We start from the raw sequence: 19264 nt of genomic DNA on the forward strand, positions 1-19264 counted from the left end.
TGCCAGGTTCCTAGGCCTTTAAAATGGGACTTCTCTTTAGAAGGCACCTTCCCTGCCCAAGCAGTCTCTAACCCACAGGAACACTTCACAAGTGAGCATGCTAAGTATGTAAAGCACAAATGCACATCCCATTTATTTCAAGGTTTCTTGAAGCAGTGTTTGATTCCATGTGAAGACATGCATATTAGAGATGAGACCTGAATTCCCTTCTGTTATCCCACTCACCCTCCTCCCCATGTCTTCTTACCCAGTTAAATGAATCTTGCCAATCTGTGTTAGGAAGAACTCCAAATTATTTTGGTGATCTTTCTTCATCAAAGGCAGAATGGTGCAAGTTGGTTTCAAAGTTCTCTTCAAGATCGCCTGGTCAAGCAGAATCCATAAATCATTGGTGGAAGGCATTACTTACTATTTTGTCTCTGAATTTTTGTCTATAGGTTCCAAACCACTTATGTATCTGCGCCAAGAGTTCAGTGCTAGCTGCTGGCACAAACACCACTTTAGCAGGGAAGAGTACCCTTCCAGCAGCCCTAGCTGTTGCGCATCTAATAAAGCAGAACCTACAGAATATTAATGTAATTCTGCCAAAACACAAATATCCCTCTCCCAAGCAGACTGTGAGGTGAAACCAAAACCTGCACTTGAAGAACTGCTAAGTCACCTTCTCATGCCTCCCACTCGCACACGCTCCCTTGCCAGGAGCAGCACCTTATGGTCTGAAGTATCTAGAGCATTTTTCAAGCAAAAGCTATTAGACCAAAAAACTCAGCCTTGAACACCTGACCAAATTTTTACCTTCTCTTCAATTTGATCCTGTGATCTTTACATGAGAAAATCAGGATACTTTCAAACACAGACAATGTCACTTAGTTACTTGCATTAGAGTCCAAAATTGTTCAATGATTTAAACATGAGGCATACAGTCTCATAGAGAAGGTCTGTTAAGTCTTTGCATGTCTCATTCCACCATAATTTTTGTACACACTCTCCATTAGATCCAAACAATGAAGTGCTTTCCTTACTCATTATGCAGTTCAGAAAGCTGGCTATCAGTTATCTGAAGTGCATAGGAACAAACAGCAGCAGTAATGTGAATTTCTGGGTAAGGAAGTGGTAGTATGTTAGGGATTTTTTATTTTTATTTTTAATATTAACATATACCACCCCCTAAAAAACCACAAAGAAACAAACAAAAAACCAAACATTAACACTGGGAAAAGCTCAGAAGTACTGAAGGAAGCAAGTCGTCTCAGAACTAGGAAAAAAAAAAAAAAAGCTGCAGTCTTCCCTAGTCATCAGACCCTCAAATTCCTTGTAACAGCATGATGCTATCAATAGTGTCATGCTGTAACAATCAAATAGGATACCTGTAAAAGAGCATGTGGAGCAATCTCTACAACAACGGCATTCTCTGGAACATGCTTCAGACCTTCGTGGAACAGCACTGGATTCACGAGGTTGTTCACATGGTACTCTGCAGAGGAATTCCTAGCCAGATCACCTTGCCACTGAGATTCAGGGATAGATGTACTGATCCATCGTGCTGAGCGAGGTTTAGGGTGTGGAATGACCTACAGACAGTCAAGAAAGAAGGACAGGAGAAAGAGTTACAAGTCATAGAGAACAACAGGATCAGCAAAAGCAAGCAGTTCCTCCTTTTCGCAGGTTGATTGCTCAGGACATCCTCCTGCTCCAGGCCAAGTGATTTCAAACATTAGATCTCACAGAGCTCTACATGTTCTTCAAGAGATTTTCTCTTCCTTCTGAAAAAAGGAGTCTCCTTAAGCTGAACAAAACCTATAGGCAACCTAGGTGTCAGAGCATAAGCCATGCAAGCCATGGTTTGGCAATATTACCTTTTTCAGAGCACTCAACAGTGCTGGGGCAATAGATGCCATGTAATGGGAGTGAAATGCGACCCCAGCACTGCGCACCTCCTTTGCGAACACACCCTCTTTCTTCAGTTTGGCTACAAACTCATTCACAGAGTCCTAAGAACAGAAACATAAGTGAACTAAGAGACAAGCTCACAAAATACTAGGTATCTGTACAAGCCACTGTAGTCCCTCCATACCCTTCATCAGTTGCCATATATGGGGAGCCACAGCAGTGATGAAGTTATTGCCCTTCTCAGTCTTATAATTTATCATCCTCTATGCCCATGGATCGAAGAGATTTTATCACTAGCCTACTGAGGCACTAATATCACTTCCTCTCACAGACTATTTGAGTATGTAAGTTTATACAGCGTATTATGTCCACTCCACCACTTCAATCCAGCTCCCCTTTCCAAGTAGCTGCGCTCTAAGTAAGCTTCATGCTTTCTTCAAACTTGAACTTTGCAGGTCCTACTCACAATCCCGGTACACACTGTGTCAGTTTCATGCTCACCAGAGGCCCCGAAACAGTGACAGTGTCCTCAGAGTTGTGACAGGCTGGTACCACATTTGTAGGACAGCGTTGTTTACACTCCTCCCATGTCAGACCTGCAGAAGGAAGACCACAGGAAAACAAAAGTCTTTCTAGTTATGAGCCTCATAAGAGGAGGAAATCTTAAGTGCACAGTCACTCTGCTCAATTCATCACTTTGAAAAATTGGGAAATACTTGCAAGAGACTGACGGATACCTCCGTCTTCCCTCCAAAGCAATTTTGCAAAAGCTAAGAATATTTACCCTACAGCTTTACCATGACATTTATCACAGTTAAGATGAACATGAGGCCAAATCTTTGCACCATCCCATTAATGAATGAGGTGGGGGTAACCCCCACACTTCCAAAGAAGCTACAGAAGTGGCTGTTTAGTCTCATGTTGCCATTACTTTCTAGGAGCCAAGCCCATGTGTTCTCTCCCCTGCTCTAGCTTGGATTGCTGAGAGATACAAAATAGCCATACAAATCAGTAACTAGCGGCATGCCAGATTAAATATGAAGCATCTGATCATACATTACACAGATACAAGTCACAGGAAGAACCTGAACTCAACATTAGATTATCAAAAACATACTATATGTAGATTTCCAAATTCTATGATAAGAGTGTAATTTATTTAATCTCAAGGGGAAAAAAAGCTAAATTAGGTAGGTAGTCCTTTGGAGCATTACCTAAATTAAGAAATCTGAGATTATAACAAGTGTTCTAATCCAACAGACTGCATTATACCTGCAACAACTTTTCTCCAAAGTGTTTCAGGTTTTAATTGACTCTGCATCCAATAAGAAACAGAAGAACAACGGTGCTACCAATAATAATTTTACTTTTAAGCATGTAAGTCACTATAAAGTTGCACTACAAAGCAAAACTGCTGGGTCCAAAATTTTACCTGACAGTGGGCAAAACTATATGACTTACACAAACACAAAGTAAAGCTTGTTCAGGAGAAAGCTTATTCCCAAGTGCTATTAGACTGTAGTAAATTCCACTAGCCAGCTGCCCACTACATCACAGTGGCTTAATGTTTTCACATCTCATTACTCCTGCAGACAATCAGAAGTCTCCTTTGGAAAAAAAATTACAAAGAACCCCCAACATACATACACACACATCTGTGTGTGTATGATACATATGTATCAAGAGCCAAAAAATTCAGTGCTTTACATTTTTACCTTGTTTCAAGGTATTATTTGTGAAGCCTGTCATTGGTCACTTGACAATAAATCTCTCAATTTCCACTTAAATTTTGGAGGGTTACCAAAATCCTGATGTATTCCAGGACAGAGATCACTACCATTTTATCCACTTAAATACTTAAGAGCCTGTTCTACATCAGAAGAAAACAAAGAGGAGGCAACAGTGGCCAATATTTTACAGACATGATAGTTTCAGAGACCAGTTTTATCCCAATGACATACAATAGAGATCAGACAAACATTCCTGTATCGCTCTTTTGGTAAGGGTGTACCTACCAACAGCAGCCATTCCTCCAGGTGGCAATTTGGCCTCTTTAACGCATCGTCCCCGCCAATAAGCAGCAAGAATGGCTTCTTCATGACTTAAGGAGTTGTCTGCATAGCCACAAGCTAGTTCTCCCACTGAGTGGCCCACAATCCCATCGGGATGCAGACCTGCAGCTTTCAGCATATCAATCTGAGCAATCTGCAAGCAGAAGTAAAATTAGATTCCACGCCAGAGTAAGCAGGTGTCAGGCCTCAAAGGTACACACACGTAGCAAGTACATAATAAAATTTTTGGTTCAGACGTTCTTGGCCTCACTGCTTTTTTTTTCCCCCACAACTACAGCTCCATCCTCCTTTCAAAGCAATCCCAAGAATCATCATGCAACTCCAGTTTTGTCTGGGCTTCTTCACAATGTAATTTTCCACTGAGAAAATATTTCCAACAACACAAGGCTGCCAAGAATGTGTCTGTACAAAGTAAGAGGCTAAGACCAGCTTTCCAGATTACTTTAAAAGCTTGGCCTCTAGTTTATTAAGAAACCATGAATACCACATTGACACTCAGAATCATGAAGATGCTTCATTCAGCTTGACTTAGTTCATTTGCAGAACAAATTTTAGAAGACATTAAATGGAACCTTGCTCCTTGGCACAAACATTTGCCTAAAACTTAAAGACGTTCCTAAAGCTCTTAATGGAAGAAACTGTGTCACACACACAGATACACATGCAAATCAGTTCAGATCAATATTAGTCCAAACATCTTGTAAGAAAAAAGCAGTGAAGCCAAGACCATCTGTACCAAAAAGTTTGTTACGTACTTGGAAGTGGCAAAGCTTGAAACTGTCAAGGGCATAATGCACTCCCTCCTCTCAGAGAGGTATTTCCTACAGCTGCCACTTGCTGATTACACAAAACAAGCTTCCATTAATTGATATAAAGTGTTACCAGCCAAACAGACACATTAGCAGAAGGTGCTTATGTAGATTGAGTCCACTACACCCCTCCCCTAGCCCACTGAGTCTTGCCTGAATAGCAGCTAGTCCAACAAATGCATGAACAGTGTCATCAAAAGTGTTCTCATTTGCTTGCAGCAGCAGCTCTGAGACCTTAAGGCCTGTGTTCTTCAAAGCCTGATCTGAACGCAATATAGACTGGCGAAACAGATCCAGCTTCATAAGGCTCAGGCCCATGCCTTTCCACTGCGTTCCCATGCCTGCAGGATAGGCAAGGAGAAAGCGAGCTTTTAGTAATACTCTGAAACAGGAATAGACACAATACACTTTCCTCTGGCAGTTAAAGAATTCTAACTAAGAGCAAAGCATTGTACATTTCTTACATTCTTTAAACTGGGCACTGCTTGTTATTTGTTGGTCTTCACTATAATCAGAAGACAGTTAAGTTGGAAGGTTTTGATAAAATACAGAAAACACAAGACTCCTAAACACGTCACAGAGTTGCAAAATACTTCCTCATGCTACACTGTAAAATAACATTACAGCACAGAATACAATTGCTCAAGCCCCAGATCTAAAGAGGAATAGAAAAGCCTGGACTCAATGCTGCACACCTACCTGAGCATATGTACCAGAGTGGTCTACCAGATGCTTGAACTTGCTGAACCTCTTTTATGTCACTTTCGGTGCCAACCAATGTGTAGCCCCTGTAGGGCATGGAGGACACAGGAACTGCAGAGATATCGCTGAGCAGGCTTACAAATGGGTTGCATTCTCCATGTTTTTTGCTCTCTTGAATTAGTGTTTCCACAGCTTCCTGGGTTCTGCCAGAAATCTGAACCAGCCTTGGCATGTTACTAGTCTGCAGAGGTTGGCATTTGTTCTTATTTGGCCTCAGAATGACATGAGCATTAGCACCCCCAAAACCAAAAGAGTTGATACCGATAAGGCCACCTTTCACTGGTGTTGGCTTACAAACTACCTCCAGGGAGCCATCTTGTAAGGCAGGAATATCTGGATTTGGGGTATTGAAATGAAGATTTGGAGTCCACAGCCCATGTTCCAGAGAGAGAATGACCTGAAAGAAAAAACAGAGTGCTCTGTGCTCCACATTGTTTCATGACAAACATTCTTTTGTTACTATTTTACTACAAATGACCATGTAGCATATTCTGAAGCAGTTCTCTATGTTTGGATAAAGGGACATTTCAGAGAATAGCATTATTGATGTTACTGAGGTAGCAACTGCATCACCTAAACAAATTTTCAGACCATACAGGAAGTCAGCAGGGAAGTTGAGCATAGTAGCATAAAGTTGAGCTTCCAGTCTCTTTCAAACTGGCAAGCCATGCAGTCTTGCTGGAAAAGCAGCCTAAGTACTAACACATCATCTTTTTCCCCTTTCAGATCCCATCCCTTTATCACATTCCACTCCATCCCTTCCCAGTCACACACATTCACAATCCTCTTCCTTGTTGCAACAAAATGCTCCTATTTCTTGCTTTGCTGCGAAAGAATCAAGCTGAAGCACTGGTAAAGAAGTCTGCTTGTGGCTTTACACCCATTTTTTGTCTTCTTGATTCAAAAAAGCAGAAACAGCAGACTGGGCAGAACTGGCAGAGCCAAAGGAAAGTACTGAAACAGTGTGAGGAGCAAAATATCTGTGCCAAAAAAAGCAAGAGCTCCCTTCTCTCAGTAGCTTCTCTCTACATACAGCTCATGACACCAAGCCCACATTCATCTGCAGAACAAGCCCAGTAAACCGCAGGCAACAAGGTCAGCTGCAAACACAGTGTGCTCTGTATGTCTGACAGTTCCTTCATCACCCCAGAATAGTCAGAGAGACATACTGTCTTGGGAACTGCTGTTTCAAGTTGACTATCAGACATGGCAGCTTACCTGGGAGAATAACCAGCATAAATATACAACTTCAACTCATGGTCAACATGTTTAAAGCTATAAGGATTTTCATGCACACGGTCCTACACCTACAATACTATGCACTTTGAATGTGCTGCTGCTTTACACTGATATATATTGTACTTTAGGTTTGCCATGGTTTCTACCCAGGTTTGAGAGCACAGTACAGTGAGCATACCACCAGTGCCACCAAAAAGCTTTGTCTTTGCTGCAAAGCAAGTGATTAGACAGGCTGAGTAATTCAAAGATGCAGGTGAATTTTCCCTTCCTTATCAGAATTTGACTGAAGAGGCCTTAGCAAGCCTTAGTTTCATTCCTAACTATCCATATAATTAATGGATTCTCTTCAAGTCTGAAATCTGATACTTTCAATATCAAATTTCCTGATACCTCACATAGCAGCATTTTACGGAATTCCAGAAGAAAACACTTATACAAACTGAAGACATACTGAGACAGTTACTGTCTAAGAAACACTGGTTTTGGTGTAGAGGTGGGGGGCAACAGTACCTCAAAGTTATGATCCTGTCCTGACAGGTCACAGAACCACACTAAACAAACTGTTACATACAACACAGTATGGATTAAGAAGCTTATTTTATGACTAGGCTATCATTCTTTCTATGAAGAATGTGTCAGTCAGAGATAAAGGCACTAAAAAACCCTAAACTTTTCTCTACAGAGAGATGGACACTGCTATTGCCATGCAGGTGAGGCTACTACACAGTGAGTTGTATTTGGGTCACAAGCAACCACTTTGAAGAGTCTAAAATTCTAGCAGTGGCAGTATATGTGACCTTGGTTTGCAAGGTTCTACAGTAATAGGCTTACAAACAAGTGTGAACATTAGCTAGCTCTCTGCTAAGCAGTTTAGCAGCCAGAGCCAATAGATGACTGTCTGCCTACAGCAGTAGTTAGCAAGCTGGTTGCTAAGACAGACAGACAGACAGTTATTCATGCTGGCAGCCTCATCCCGGAGAACTCACCTGGCTTCCTGCCATCCTAAGAGAGAAGAGGAAGAGATGACACATCCCTGACAGAAAGCCAGAAGATCAGCTGCTCTTTTGGCACTGAAAGCCCACACTGCCTCTCATCTTTGGCCACTGTCATCTACTCCAAACATCTAAATCCCTCTACATGTATGTGCCTCAAACCCAAACGACTTGCAGCAGAGCTCTGTTGGAAGGTCCAGTGTAAGGACTGACAAAGTAAACAACAAGGATTAACAAAAAGATCCCAAAGCCTCCATTCTGAGCAGAGCTACGCTCCTACAGAATTCAGTAGGAAGCGGGAACTGAAGTGTGTGTGAACACAGCAGAAGGCCACCTGAGCATTTGGTGGTTTGCAGGACAGCCACCTGAGCTTTTAAAAGTATTCACATGTGAGGCAAGTGGTTAATAAGAAACATCTGAATTCTTATCATTATCAGCGAACATTTCACCCTGAATCAATGCAGATTTTCCCAAAACCAAACAAACAAAACCCCACACACTGGTGTAACCCACCATCCCAAATTTTCCTTCTCAAGTCTCCTGTTACCTTGGCTAATGCAGCAAGCCCTGAGGCAGGCTCTGGATGACCCATATTTGACTTGGTTGATCCGATCAACAGTGGCTCCCGCTCACAGTCACAGAAGATACTTGTAAGGCTGTTTACTTCCTGTGGATCTCCAACCTAGTATGGAAAGAATCAGAATGGCTATTAGCCGACACTTCCAAAACACATCCCAAAAGAGAAATCTGAAAGATTATGGTGTTTGGGCAAAGTCCAAAAGTTGTGAAGCAGAATATACTCTACTAATTGGTAGAAGGCAAAAGGATTTCACTTTGGGAAAACAAAGAATAATTTAATGGAAAGTGTGGCAAGAAATGCAAGGGAAGAAAACACTCAGTCCCTAAGGGACCATGCTGACCTTGGTGCCTGTCCCATGAGCTTCAATATACTCCACTTCTTCAGGTTTGACACCACTTTCGCTGTACAAAGATCTGATCAACTTCTCCTGCATCTGCCCAGATGGGAATGTCACACCTAGGATCAAAATTGCCATCAATTCCACTTTTCTATCAGGTGCTTCCTGTTCTGATTTTAGCATCCTTTCATTTACTTTAGGCTGCCAGGTCTCTCCCCAAAAACCAAACTAAACTAAAGGCCTTTTCACCATATTCTTAGCACCAAACTCTCAGGCTCTTTGTAAGAAGAGCAGAGGAACCAGAAATTAATCTAAAGCAATGAGTTAGACTAGGGTGGAAAGATACTGGTTAACAGAATACTAGATGTCTAGGTTAAGTAAAACATGTGAAGCTTTGTGTCGCCACAACTGGAGAGCAGGAGAAGCTGGACAACAGCAGGGTAAGAGCTTTATAGTTATAATACTATACCTACATTTCTACCATCACTGCAGAAGTCACTGCAGAGATGTCCTGAGGAATGCTAAACTAGCAAGAGAACATTGCTGTTACTTCACTAAATACCACCACTTTTCTCTTTTAAGTTCTTTACAAAACAGAGTCCTGAACTTTGCATTATCAAAACCAGAAAATGAAAAAAAATCCCCAAACACAAAAAAAATTCTAAAATATCTAAAGAACCCTACAACAGACCACTTTTTATGGCAAAGACTCTAGATTGAACAGTTCTGTAGGTATCCCACTTTTCAGCAGCTCAAGACCTACCTTGCTCCTTAAAGCCATCAGTGTTAACTCCAGCATTTATGACTGTGGCATAGATCCTCTTAGCCATAGATCTCTTGGTCAAAAGAACAACAACAGCAGCTTCAGAGCGACAATATCCATTTCCTGAGAACAGAGAGGGAACAAGTCATGACTTCTGCTCTGCTTTGTAAAATGTTGCCAAACACCACGCAGGAAGATTACTGCTTATAATAGACTGTTTTGAGAATATGACATATCTATTTCTTTTAAAGAAAAATATCATGACCTAGAAAAATACAGTGCTCATCACAAATTTCACAACAGAAATTTTCCATCAAGAGCCAGCTAATTTTTCTCCCAGAGGCAGAGGGAAGAACCATATGTATCAGTTTCTTTCTCACAGTTAATTTTCCAGGTTCAATAGATGATGCAACATAGATCAGGGTATGGCCCAAACAATGCACATTGGAACAACTACAAGGTTAGCTCTTTGCTGTATTGAAAGAATAGCTGGTCACAGACTGTATAGTAAGTTACTCTCATACAACATAAGCTTTTGTACTTATGCCTTACCTGAAGCATCAAAAGCCTTGCAGGCACCATCAGGACTAAGCAGACCCAGTTTCATGAACTGCACAGATGTGTTGGGTTTCAGCAAGAGGTTGACCCCACCTACTAGGGCTGTACTGCACCGCCCATGACGAATTGCCTTATAAGCGTTTTCCAGAGCAACGAGACTAGAGGAGCAGGCTGTGTCAACAGTGAGGCTTGGTCCTTAAAAAAACACAAGGAAAAACAACCTTTATACCCTAGATTCTTCTCCAAAGACTACAGGATGGGATTACAAGAAACATATTAAAAACAATGTTAAATAAGAGTTGCTTCAGAACATAGCACATAAACCTGATGCCATGGGAGGCTAGAATCACCATCTCTGCCTACTTAGAAGGTATGGCATGAGAAAAATGGGAAAAAATTGTGAACAGATTTCCTTTAAGGGCATTTTTAAAAATTCTGTCTCTCCATCAAAAAGAGAACGCAGCTTTACAGGCAAGTCTCATCTAATTACCCATTCTCATCAATAAAAATCCCTTGTCCTTCCTGATGTTGCCTTTGCCATTATCTCTGTTCTCTGCTGCAATCCACATCAACTACCATTTCTCCATTCCCTTCAATGCGATACATGGATTGAATCATACCCATGCTGGCAATTGCATAATTTCTGTGGCTCACCTACTTCTTCCACTTTACTCAAAAAAACCCCCCCAACTGCTACAGTCAATAGCAGTCTATCTCTGGTCTAGCCGACTTCCACACATCTTGGTACCAAACAGCAGTCCAAAGGCCATAAAGGCTTCCTGATATCACCATCTTTCCAATGAACACCAGCAGCAGCACCAGCTGAGTTATAAAGCCTTACAGGGAGTCCTATCATATAGTCACTACCTATTTTTTACTTCTCATATGCCTCCTAAGAACAGTTACATGCTATTTTCTCTTTCCAAAAGGGGTCTGTGCCATAATATCCATCCCAGTCCTCTACAGCAACTGTGGTACAATCATGTTGAAACTGCAATTGCTGACCAGCATCAATAGGTTTGGGGGACACTTACCTTTAAAGTCAAAGAAGTAGGAAATCCTGTTGGCAAGCATAGCACGCTGACAGCCAGTCATACTGTATCCCAAAAGCTCTTCTGGATCTTGGCTAAAGGCTTCACCAGCTTCTGACCCACTGCAACCAACCCATACACCCGTGTCTGTGCCACGGAGGGTGCCTGGATTAATACCTATGGAGATTGGAAGGTAGATTACAGTAAACAAAATGAAGGGCGAACTGGGGAGATATCAGGTACACTTGCATCAGTTCCCCAAAAACTTTTTATTGCCCCTTTCTGGCAGGCCTGCAGCATTGTCCCCTTACCTTTACTAATCTTTTAACAGTTTCAACTGCAGACCTTACATGTCTTACTTCAGAGTCCATCAGAAGTTTGGTATTGGCTTTCGGCCAGAACATACTTTGCCCTGACAAAGCTTTTCAGCCTAGCTGGGCATTGCTAGAGTCTTGTGTAAAAAAGTGCATGGACTATGAAAAGTACAAATGCTGACAGGAGAAGCTAACAGTTGATTTCCAGTAGAGAGAAAAGGAGCAGACTGAATGGGAGAAAAATCACAGCACATGAAATGTCATGGGAGCACATCAGTATCTATCTCCAGCCGAGATCTGGAGTACAAGACAGACATGAGAATTCTTAAGTATAAAACCAGCCAACAACCAGAACAAGAAACAACTTTGCTCTAAGAAAAGCACATAGCAAGGTCAACTGTCAAAAATCTCTGCTGCTTCTTCTCTGTGCTTAAGGTGTCCTGGAGACAAATGTTCAATCTCCAGATGGAGGCTAACAAGTAGAGAAGCAAAAGTTCATTTCAGTTAAGTGTTGAAAGGAACCTTAAAAGATCATCTAGTCCCAACCCCCACTGCCACAGGTAGGGACTCCTTACACTATACCAGACTGCTCAAGATCCTACCCAACCTGGCCTTGAACACTGCCAGGGCTGGGGCACCCGAAGCCTCCCTGGACAACGTGTTCCAATACCTCACCACCCTAACAGTAAAGAATTTTTTCCTCATATCTAACTGAAATTCACCCTCTTTCAATTTGTAACTAGTCAGTACTAGTGAGGTGGTTCCAACTTTTTCCCTATCTGCTTATGTTCTGACATGAAACTGATTAACATGAAGAATAAACTTCTTGGCTCGGTGGATAAGTAACTCAAAATCTCAAAACACTGGCAGTGATAGAAGAGAGAGACTCCTATTTCTGAAAGCACACTTCCTAGGAAAACCTTCTTTAGGAACAGATCGAATTCTACAGGTTTTCCAAGAATCTGGCCAATAGACAGAAATACATCAGGCCATCTGTCATTCTTTTAGACTATGCATGAGAATTCTAATCAAGTCATCCTTATTTTCCTTTTACAAAGGAATTATTATGGAATGTTTGGGTGGAGGAAAACATAGAAAAGCTCTAGAACCATTGACTGTTGAAGTGATTCTGTCATACTGGTTTGTGGTTGTACCATATGATGCAGGTACTGATTTGCTAGCAGTCAGCACTGATTTCTTTGTTTGCGTTCCAGAGACAACAGCTTTGCTGTAACCCTTATACTGGGATCTAGTAACCCCATAGCATGTCTTGGATCTCCTCTCTAATGTGATGGCTTTCCCTTGTTAGAGTTCTCATCACACAAGTGCATGTCTACACCTGTTACACAGAGACAGCTTACTTCTCCCTCTTCAGTCATTCATCCACTTACCTCCATCCAAAATAGCTTCATAAGAAATTTCCAACAACAAGCGAAGTTGAGGATCCATTGTGTTAGCTTGTTTGGGGTGAACCCCAAAAAAAGAGGCATCAAATTTGCTTAGGTCCTTGAGCTTTCCATTTCTCTTGGGCAGTCCATAAATTCCTGGGAAGAAAAATTTGACACTGAGTCCCAAAATCCATAAATGGTGAAGCAGCTACAAGCTGAGACACAGTACAGAATGACCACAGCTGATTTTCAATTACACATGAAACCTCACTCCCCTGTGCAGTATTCAGAGGGCTGCATGAATATCTACTGACCTACCTCATCTGGGAATGAGAATGCTGCTTTAGCAAAAACAATTGTAATTTTTAGGACTCTCCTGGATATAGCAGCAAAAGACATCTATCTAGTTGAACCATTTTTACTTTGGCAAGTTGTACCAAGCACATATAGTCTAAACGGTGGTTCCAGTCAGTCACCAATTAGAAGAAAAAGAAAAGCTGCTTTTGACTTCTGCAAATCACTTCATAAAAGTATTCTGTTACTGAATTTCTTGATGATTTATCAGAAGTTAATTCAGGTCTGGAAGGATTTCGACCTCATAAATTCTCTTTTCATAGGATAATTCCTCTAAAACACTCAGAACTCAGGGCTCCAAAAGGAGGAACAATAAGCACTCACCTGGTTTCCACCTCCGATCATCCTCTGTGACCATATCAACTCCATGAAGCAGGTTCTCCCAAAACTCCTGCAAGTTGTCAGATTCTGGCAGCCTTCCTGCAATGCCTGCAATCACCACGTCCTCCATCTCTTAACTTCTCCCTGTTGCTGAGATCCACAAAGCAATAAGGCTAGTAAGATTTCACACAGAGGAAAGTATATGTGTCTTGTCTTCCTGACATGTTGTGACAAACAAGCATATTTGCAGGAACACCCACACAGGAACAGCCCATGGAGTCTCTACTATTAAAAAAAAAAAAAAAAGATATCCCAACTAATCAAATGGACCATAAGATCCGTGGGGCTGGTAAGGATGAAAAAAACCCCACGATCCTGAAGGAGCATTAGGCTCAGAGAACCATCAGTTTCTGTATGACAATCAGAAAATGAGTAAGTCTACCTCTACTAAATGCGGAGCCTCTGTGAAGTCAGCATAGAAGAAAGATTAACATGCTGGAGCACAGGTGGGTGGAGAAATTATGAAATACACATAGTAAAATACATAATTACAAGGCAAACCTAACAGGTAGCAAAACAAGTTCTACAATCATTCCAAAGTTAAATGCTAACTCAAGAATCAATAATCAAAAGATTTGTTGGATGTGAAAAAGAAGAAACCCCAAACAAACAAAACTACAAGACTGCACAAAACCACCCCCCAAGTAAGTAACACAACCCTAAACCCCCCCATTAACTGTGAGCAAACAAAAACCTGACTAAAAACCCCAAACCAAACCTACCAACCAACAAAAAACCAAACAACCCCCCTATACACACACAGAGGAGAAAACCCACACAAAACACAAAGATTACAGTACAATCCAGCATAATTTTAAATGTTAAAACCAAATAATTAAGTGTTATATCTAAAGTGTTTCCTAACTGGACCCTGCACTGCCACATGTTTAAAGAACTGTGAATGTGGTACTGACTGTACAACAGAGAGTGGTGCTTTAAGATATGCTTTGGCAGAACAGATCTGGAATACATACAGGATGAAAACCATCAGCTGTTGTCCCAAGAAATTTGCATTCAAGACCCCAATCTCAAATACCACAGGAGAGCATCATGCTACATAACATAGCATGGCAGGGCACCTGTATCAGACCACAGCACCAAATGATAGCTCGTATACTACACTCCTTTATCTTCTACTACAGTAAAAAACATATTAACAACTAAGTAAAGAGGAGTCAAGTTAACTTGATGTTTCAGTTAAATTCAAATTATAATTTTAGATCCTAAGTAGACAAGTTAAAGGAGTAGTGGAAATACCCATATATATGATGGGAGTTTTTTTAAATATGAAAATAAATAAAAGTTGCAGATGCAGGAACCAAAGAGAAAGTAAGCATTCACAGTACTTCCTTAAATAATCCTTCTGGTAAGCAGGGGCAAACTATTCTTTAATGCATGGGATTTTAAACAAGTAAAAAACACAAAGGAAACTAGGCATTCAAACAACTGCAAGTCTGCCTTAACAACTTTGAAGGAAAAGGTTTGTTACGGAAGACCTGAAGTTTGACTTCCATCAGGTATTATGCTACATAGCGGCATGCAGGCCCATGGCTTAAGTGCTGCTGGTGCTTGATCATCTTCTCCAAAATACAGCACTAATGGGGACTCTCTGATGAGTGCTTAGTGGCTGGTTTTCCAGCTCAAGATGTTTCATGTGGGCATTGTTTTGCAGCCTCTTCTGGGACTTCCTGATGCCTTTGAGCAAGAAACAGGCCCCTCTTCCATCCACGGACTACACTGCTCAGGCACAATGACACTTTCCCATAGCTGCACGAGGCTGCTGGGCTGTGCAGAAGGAAAGCAGAGCCTCTGGACAGCTGAGGTGTAGCTCTTCCAGAATGTAACACCACAGAGGCTGCCTGATTTCTTTCACCCTTCTTTCCTTCAGCAGTAATCTTGATTCAGATCTGTGGAGTAACTGTGGAATTATGCAATACCTAACACCAAAGCAGAAGAGATGATTACTTCACCCAGTCCATTCCTTCTGGGAGCAGAAACAAGTGCTCCCACAAGGACATCTTGGATTTCTAGGTCTTATGTCAAACACCCAAGCAACAGAAGGTCTATTCAACTCTTATTCATTTAAAAAAAACCCAAAACATTAAGGGCCAAATCAAGCAAAGCCCTTACTGAGAAACTAGTCCCCAAAACTTAAGTGGGTAGTAATAGGCCCAGTCCACTCAGAGCTGAAGAGCTTTCCCACTCACACAAAACTAGTAAGTCAGTTTTATTACTGGCTTCATCACTGTACCTGTAAAAACCAACCAAGGGCCACAAGTCTACTACACTTTCAGCGCTTCTATGCTGGGACAGGGAAAGAGAGATCCTGAGCACAAAGTTTACTATTTAAGTTTAAGATATGAGATACAAGAATGATAACTTAAATATGACCTAATTTTATACCTCAGCTCTTTGGGCGATGATCTCTAGGGAGATAAATATAATTTCTCTTTCAGGGGACTGAAACATGACTTATTTGATTGTTCCTTCTCATCCCACATCTCTCTTCCTGGAGTATCAGAAAAACTCTATCGGGGTAAAACCAATCCACAAAGCATTGCTTTCAGACAGTGAAGTAATGAAATTCATCAACAAAACAATTTTTGCCAACTTATTTTGAATGTAGTTGAGCAAGACTATGTCAAAGGTGGAGAAAAAGATGCTGCAGTAATCAAAATTAGAAGAATAACAGCCAAGAAGATAATTTTAACTTGGGTTAGAAGAGCCACAAATTAAAATATTTTAATACACAAAGAACCAGAAAGATTCAGACTTGCCACAAAGAGCTCCAAATGCATACATCTAAGATAAAATAAAAATTATAGATTAAGCTGCAGACAGCAGAGAGCATCTGCTGTTGAAAAACAAGAGCGGTCAGAAGAAAAGTCATTAATATTAAGCCATCCCCGATTAAACAGTGATTACAGTAGTTGTTACAGCTACCAACAATGTTTTCAGTCTTCCTTGACAGATAGCAAGCAGGTAAACCATTTTAAAGTTTATTGTCTTTGCCCCCAAATGGTGTGTTGCATTATTATTTTACTTTATTAGAGATGTGTTTTCCATAGAGTATTTTTTGACTATACGCAGCAACACAGTACATTGACATATTTTCAAGTATAGGGCATAGCACAGATCAAGAAAGAACATTGATTTCTACAGATGCTATAAAGGAGATTAGACTACAGAAAACATACAAACAGATTGCTCCTACTACCTCTGATGAGCGAAGTGTTCAAAAGCAACAGGTCCAAACAGGAGACAAAGAAGATAAAGAGGGACAAAGTCTTCTGTTTCTTAAGGCTGTATTTTCTGAATCCAACCAGACATCTACCATTCTTCTTCCTCAGTTTATCCTATGCTTTTGCTTAAACTGAGTTGTGTGAATTCTCCTCAGACAGCTGGTATTTTTGAGTGGAGAGAAGCAAACACACCACAGCCGACCTTCCCTTCCCTTCCTTCCCCTCGAAGTATCAGGGCAGTAGACACCTCAGTTAAGCCTAAACTACCATCTTGCTGGATTTGCACAATATTTTTTAGCAATTCTATTGTGTTGCTGACTCATTCCATTTGTGACTAGTAATAACTAACAATCCCTTCTGGTATCAAAGCTGCTCTTAAGTTGAAATACTGTTTTCTATTGCATTTAAAACATTTTTTCCAGTCCCTCACTAACTGGGCACCAAAATTAATTTTAAAAGTATTAACCATCATTTTCTACCATCCCTGGCAGCTGTACAACTTTTTTACAATACTTTTATCTACTGCTTCCCTACAGAAATTACCCTCGGACCATTAAGCATATAAGCTTATAAAGGGAAAGAAAAGCCAAAAAATCCAAAACCAAAACACAAACAAAGTGAAGGTATAATCTGATGCCTCTGCCCGCTCATACCTGACTTGACAATTACTGGACATAAACTTACTCTGCTGTAACTTGTTCACCTAGGGTTTGGTGAAGAAAGGAGGGGGAGAGGGAGGGAGAAACAGCTGTTTGCAAAGAAATTATAAATAAAACCCAAATCTTGTTTTGCCTGATGCACATTTCCTTTTCTCAGGATCAAAATATTTATTTCACTGTTATTTTGATAGCTCTCATCATGGTGGGACAGAATCCTTAAAGTTAGTTCTGCTATTGATTCTAGACAGTCCAAATCTTCACTTTCTCTGGATCTCTCATTATTGTAAAATGAAACACTCATGACTCCTCCATAGCTTTCCTCAGCACAGATATTGACAAAAGGACCATTTTCTTTGTTTTTCAGGATGATTACATCACAACGCAGGTTTCCTAATCTCTGGCTATCATTTCTAAAATTTGTAATAAACTGCCCTTACACAGAAATTTCACTTACGAGGAGTTATAATGCTTGCCTCCAAAAACCCCATTCACAGAAGAGAGGCAAACACAGTCTGGCTTTCATTCTTTTGACAGCATTTGGCTACCACCAATCTGTATGTTACAGATTCAATTTAACAATGACCTTTCAAATGCCTCTGCTTCAGGTAAGTATTTGTCCTGTCAACCACAACACAAATGAAAAGCAGTAGAGTGTGTTTATATTTAAAAAGCACTACTTAGGGGGAAACGCAATTATCTGGTTCAAATCTGTTACTGGAGAAACAGTAAGCTAGGCTTTATTCATGGAATCAACACAGCTTGGTTGATTCCCAAGTGGTCAGAAGTTACCTGTATAAAAATCTAAAGTCTCCAGTATGACTATATCACATTCGTAAAATAGTTGTTCATAAATGCCCTCATTCTCTGAATTCACCCACTAAATGCAGCCTTTCACAATATACTATTCTTTTCACTTTGTTTCAAGGAGGATCGAGGCTGCAGGAAAAGGTGAATCCTTTGCTCACGTGGCTTGAGGTTTCTTCTCCATTTTTTAAGACAAGACATGCTCCAAAGCCCCCAAAGGTGGTCTGACGGAGTAGGCAATTTACACACCCTTAATACTGCCTGTTTAAATTTAAGCATCCAAATAAAGCTATTAGCCAGGACAATATGGAATTTGGACTAAGAACCAAGCAGGTGCAAAACCAACCAAAGAGAGAAGACGATCACATTCCTAACAGAAACGCATCGTCAAATCCATACTGGTGTACGATCACCGGGCTATTTCGTGTGGGCCGCTGGTTTATACTTAAGTGGGAAAGAACAGTTTAGCAATACACACGGCACGTTTTCTCAGACGGACTCCCAGAACCTCTTGGCGAGTCTCCCTTCCCAATATCGAGCGCCGATATCGTCCCGCACAAGCTTCTTCAGCCTGCCACGACCGTGCCTTCGCGCTAACCCGGGACGGCGTGCAGAACGCGGCCCCGCTGCCCGGGCAGAGCGGCCCGTGCGGCCCTGGCGCCCACTCGAGGCCGTGCGGAGCTCGGCGCCCGAGCTGCGGCAGCGCGAGGCCCCCCGGCCCACGGCGGGCGCGGCCCCTCACGCAGCTGCTGCCGCCGGGCGCGCGCCAGGACTGCGGACAGCGGGGCAGCGTCCCCGATCCCGCCCGGCCCGGCTGCGAGGGGTCGCGGCCGTGGCGGCGGGACGGTCCCCGCCCGCCGCCAAGATGGCCGAGCGCCAGCACCACAATGCAGCCACCTTACCGGGCGGGCGGAGTGGGAGGCTGCGGCGCGGTAACCGGCCGCTGAGGTGGGGGACTGTCCCCAGAACGACCGCGCTGGGCCACGGGAGAGCGGCCCGCAGCAACAGGGCGCGGCGACCCCAGGGCCGGGGAGAAGAACCTTCCGGTCGCCCGGACCGAACCCGCGGACTCCCGCCGAGCCCAGGGAC

General features: G+C 42.0%; 1 protein-coding gene across 1 annotated transcript in view; it reads right to left on the bottom strand.

The window, feature by feature from the left end:
* FASN (fatty acid synthase) overlaps window positions 1–19264 on the bottom strand; it is a 41006-nt gene that overhangs the window by 21456 nt on the left and 286 nt on the right. The window contains exons 2-15 of the mRNA XM_030961851.1: window positions 13414–13560; window positions 12739–12891; window positions 11037–11210; window positions 9997–10197; window positions 9445–9567; window positions 8685–8800; window positions 8312–8446; window positions 5471–5930; window positions 4925–5112; window positions 3906–4095; window positions 2392–2486; window positions 1857–1991; window positions 1368–1571; window positions 248–363 (exon numbers count right to left, since the gene is read on the bottom strand). Of these exons, the coding sequence (XP_030817711.1) occupies window positions 248–363; window positions 1368–1571; window positions 1857–1991; window positions 2392–2486; window positions 3906–4095; window positions 4925–5112; window positions 5471–5930; window positions 8312–8446; window positions 8685–8800; window positions 9445–9567; window positions 9997–10197; window positions 11037–11210; window positions 12739–12891; window positions 13414–13540 (2417 nt within the window). The 5' untranslated portion in view covers window positions 13541–13560. The remainder of the gene's footprint in view (window positions 1–247; window positions 364–1367; window positions 1572–1856; window positions 1992–2391; window positions 2487–3905; window positions 4096–4924; window positions 5113–5470; window positions 5931–8311; window positions 8447–8684; window positions 8801–9444; window positions 9568–9996; window positions 10198–11036; window positions 11211–12738; window positions 12892–13413; window positions 13561–19264) is intronic.

This window comes from Camarhynchus parvulus, chromosome 18, assembly GCF_901933205.1.
Source record: "Camarhynchus parvulus chromosome 18, STF_HiC, whole genome shotgun sequence".
Taxonomy (NCBI): domain Eukaryota; kingdom Metazoa; phylum Chordata; class Aves; order Passeriformes; family Thraupidae; genus Camarhynchus; species Camarhynchus parvulus.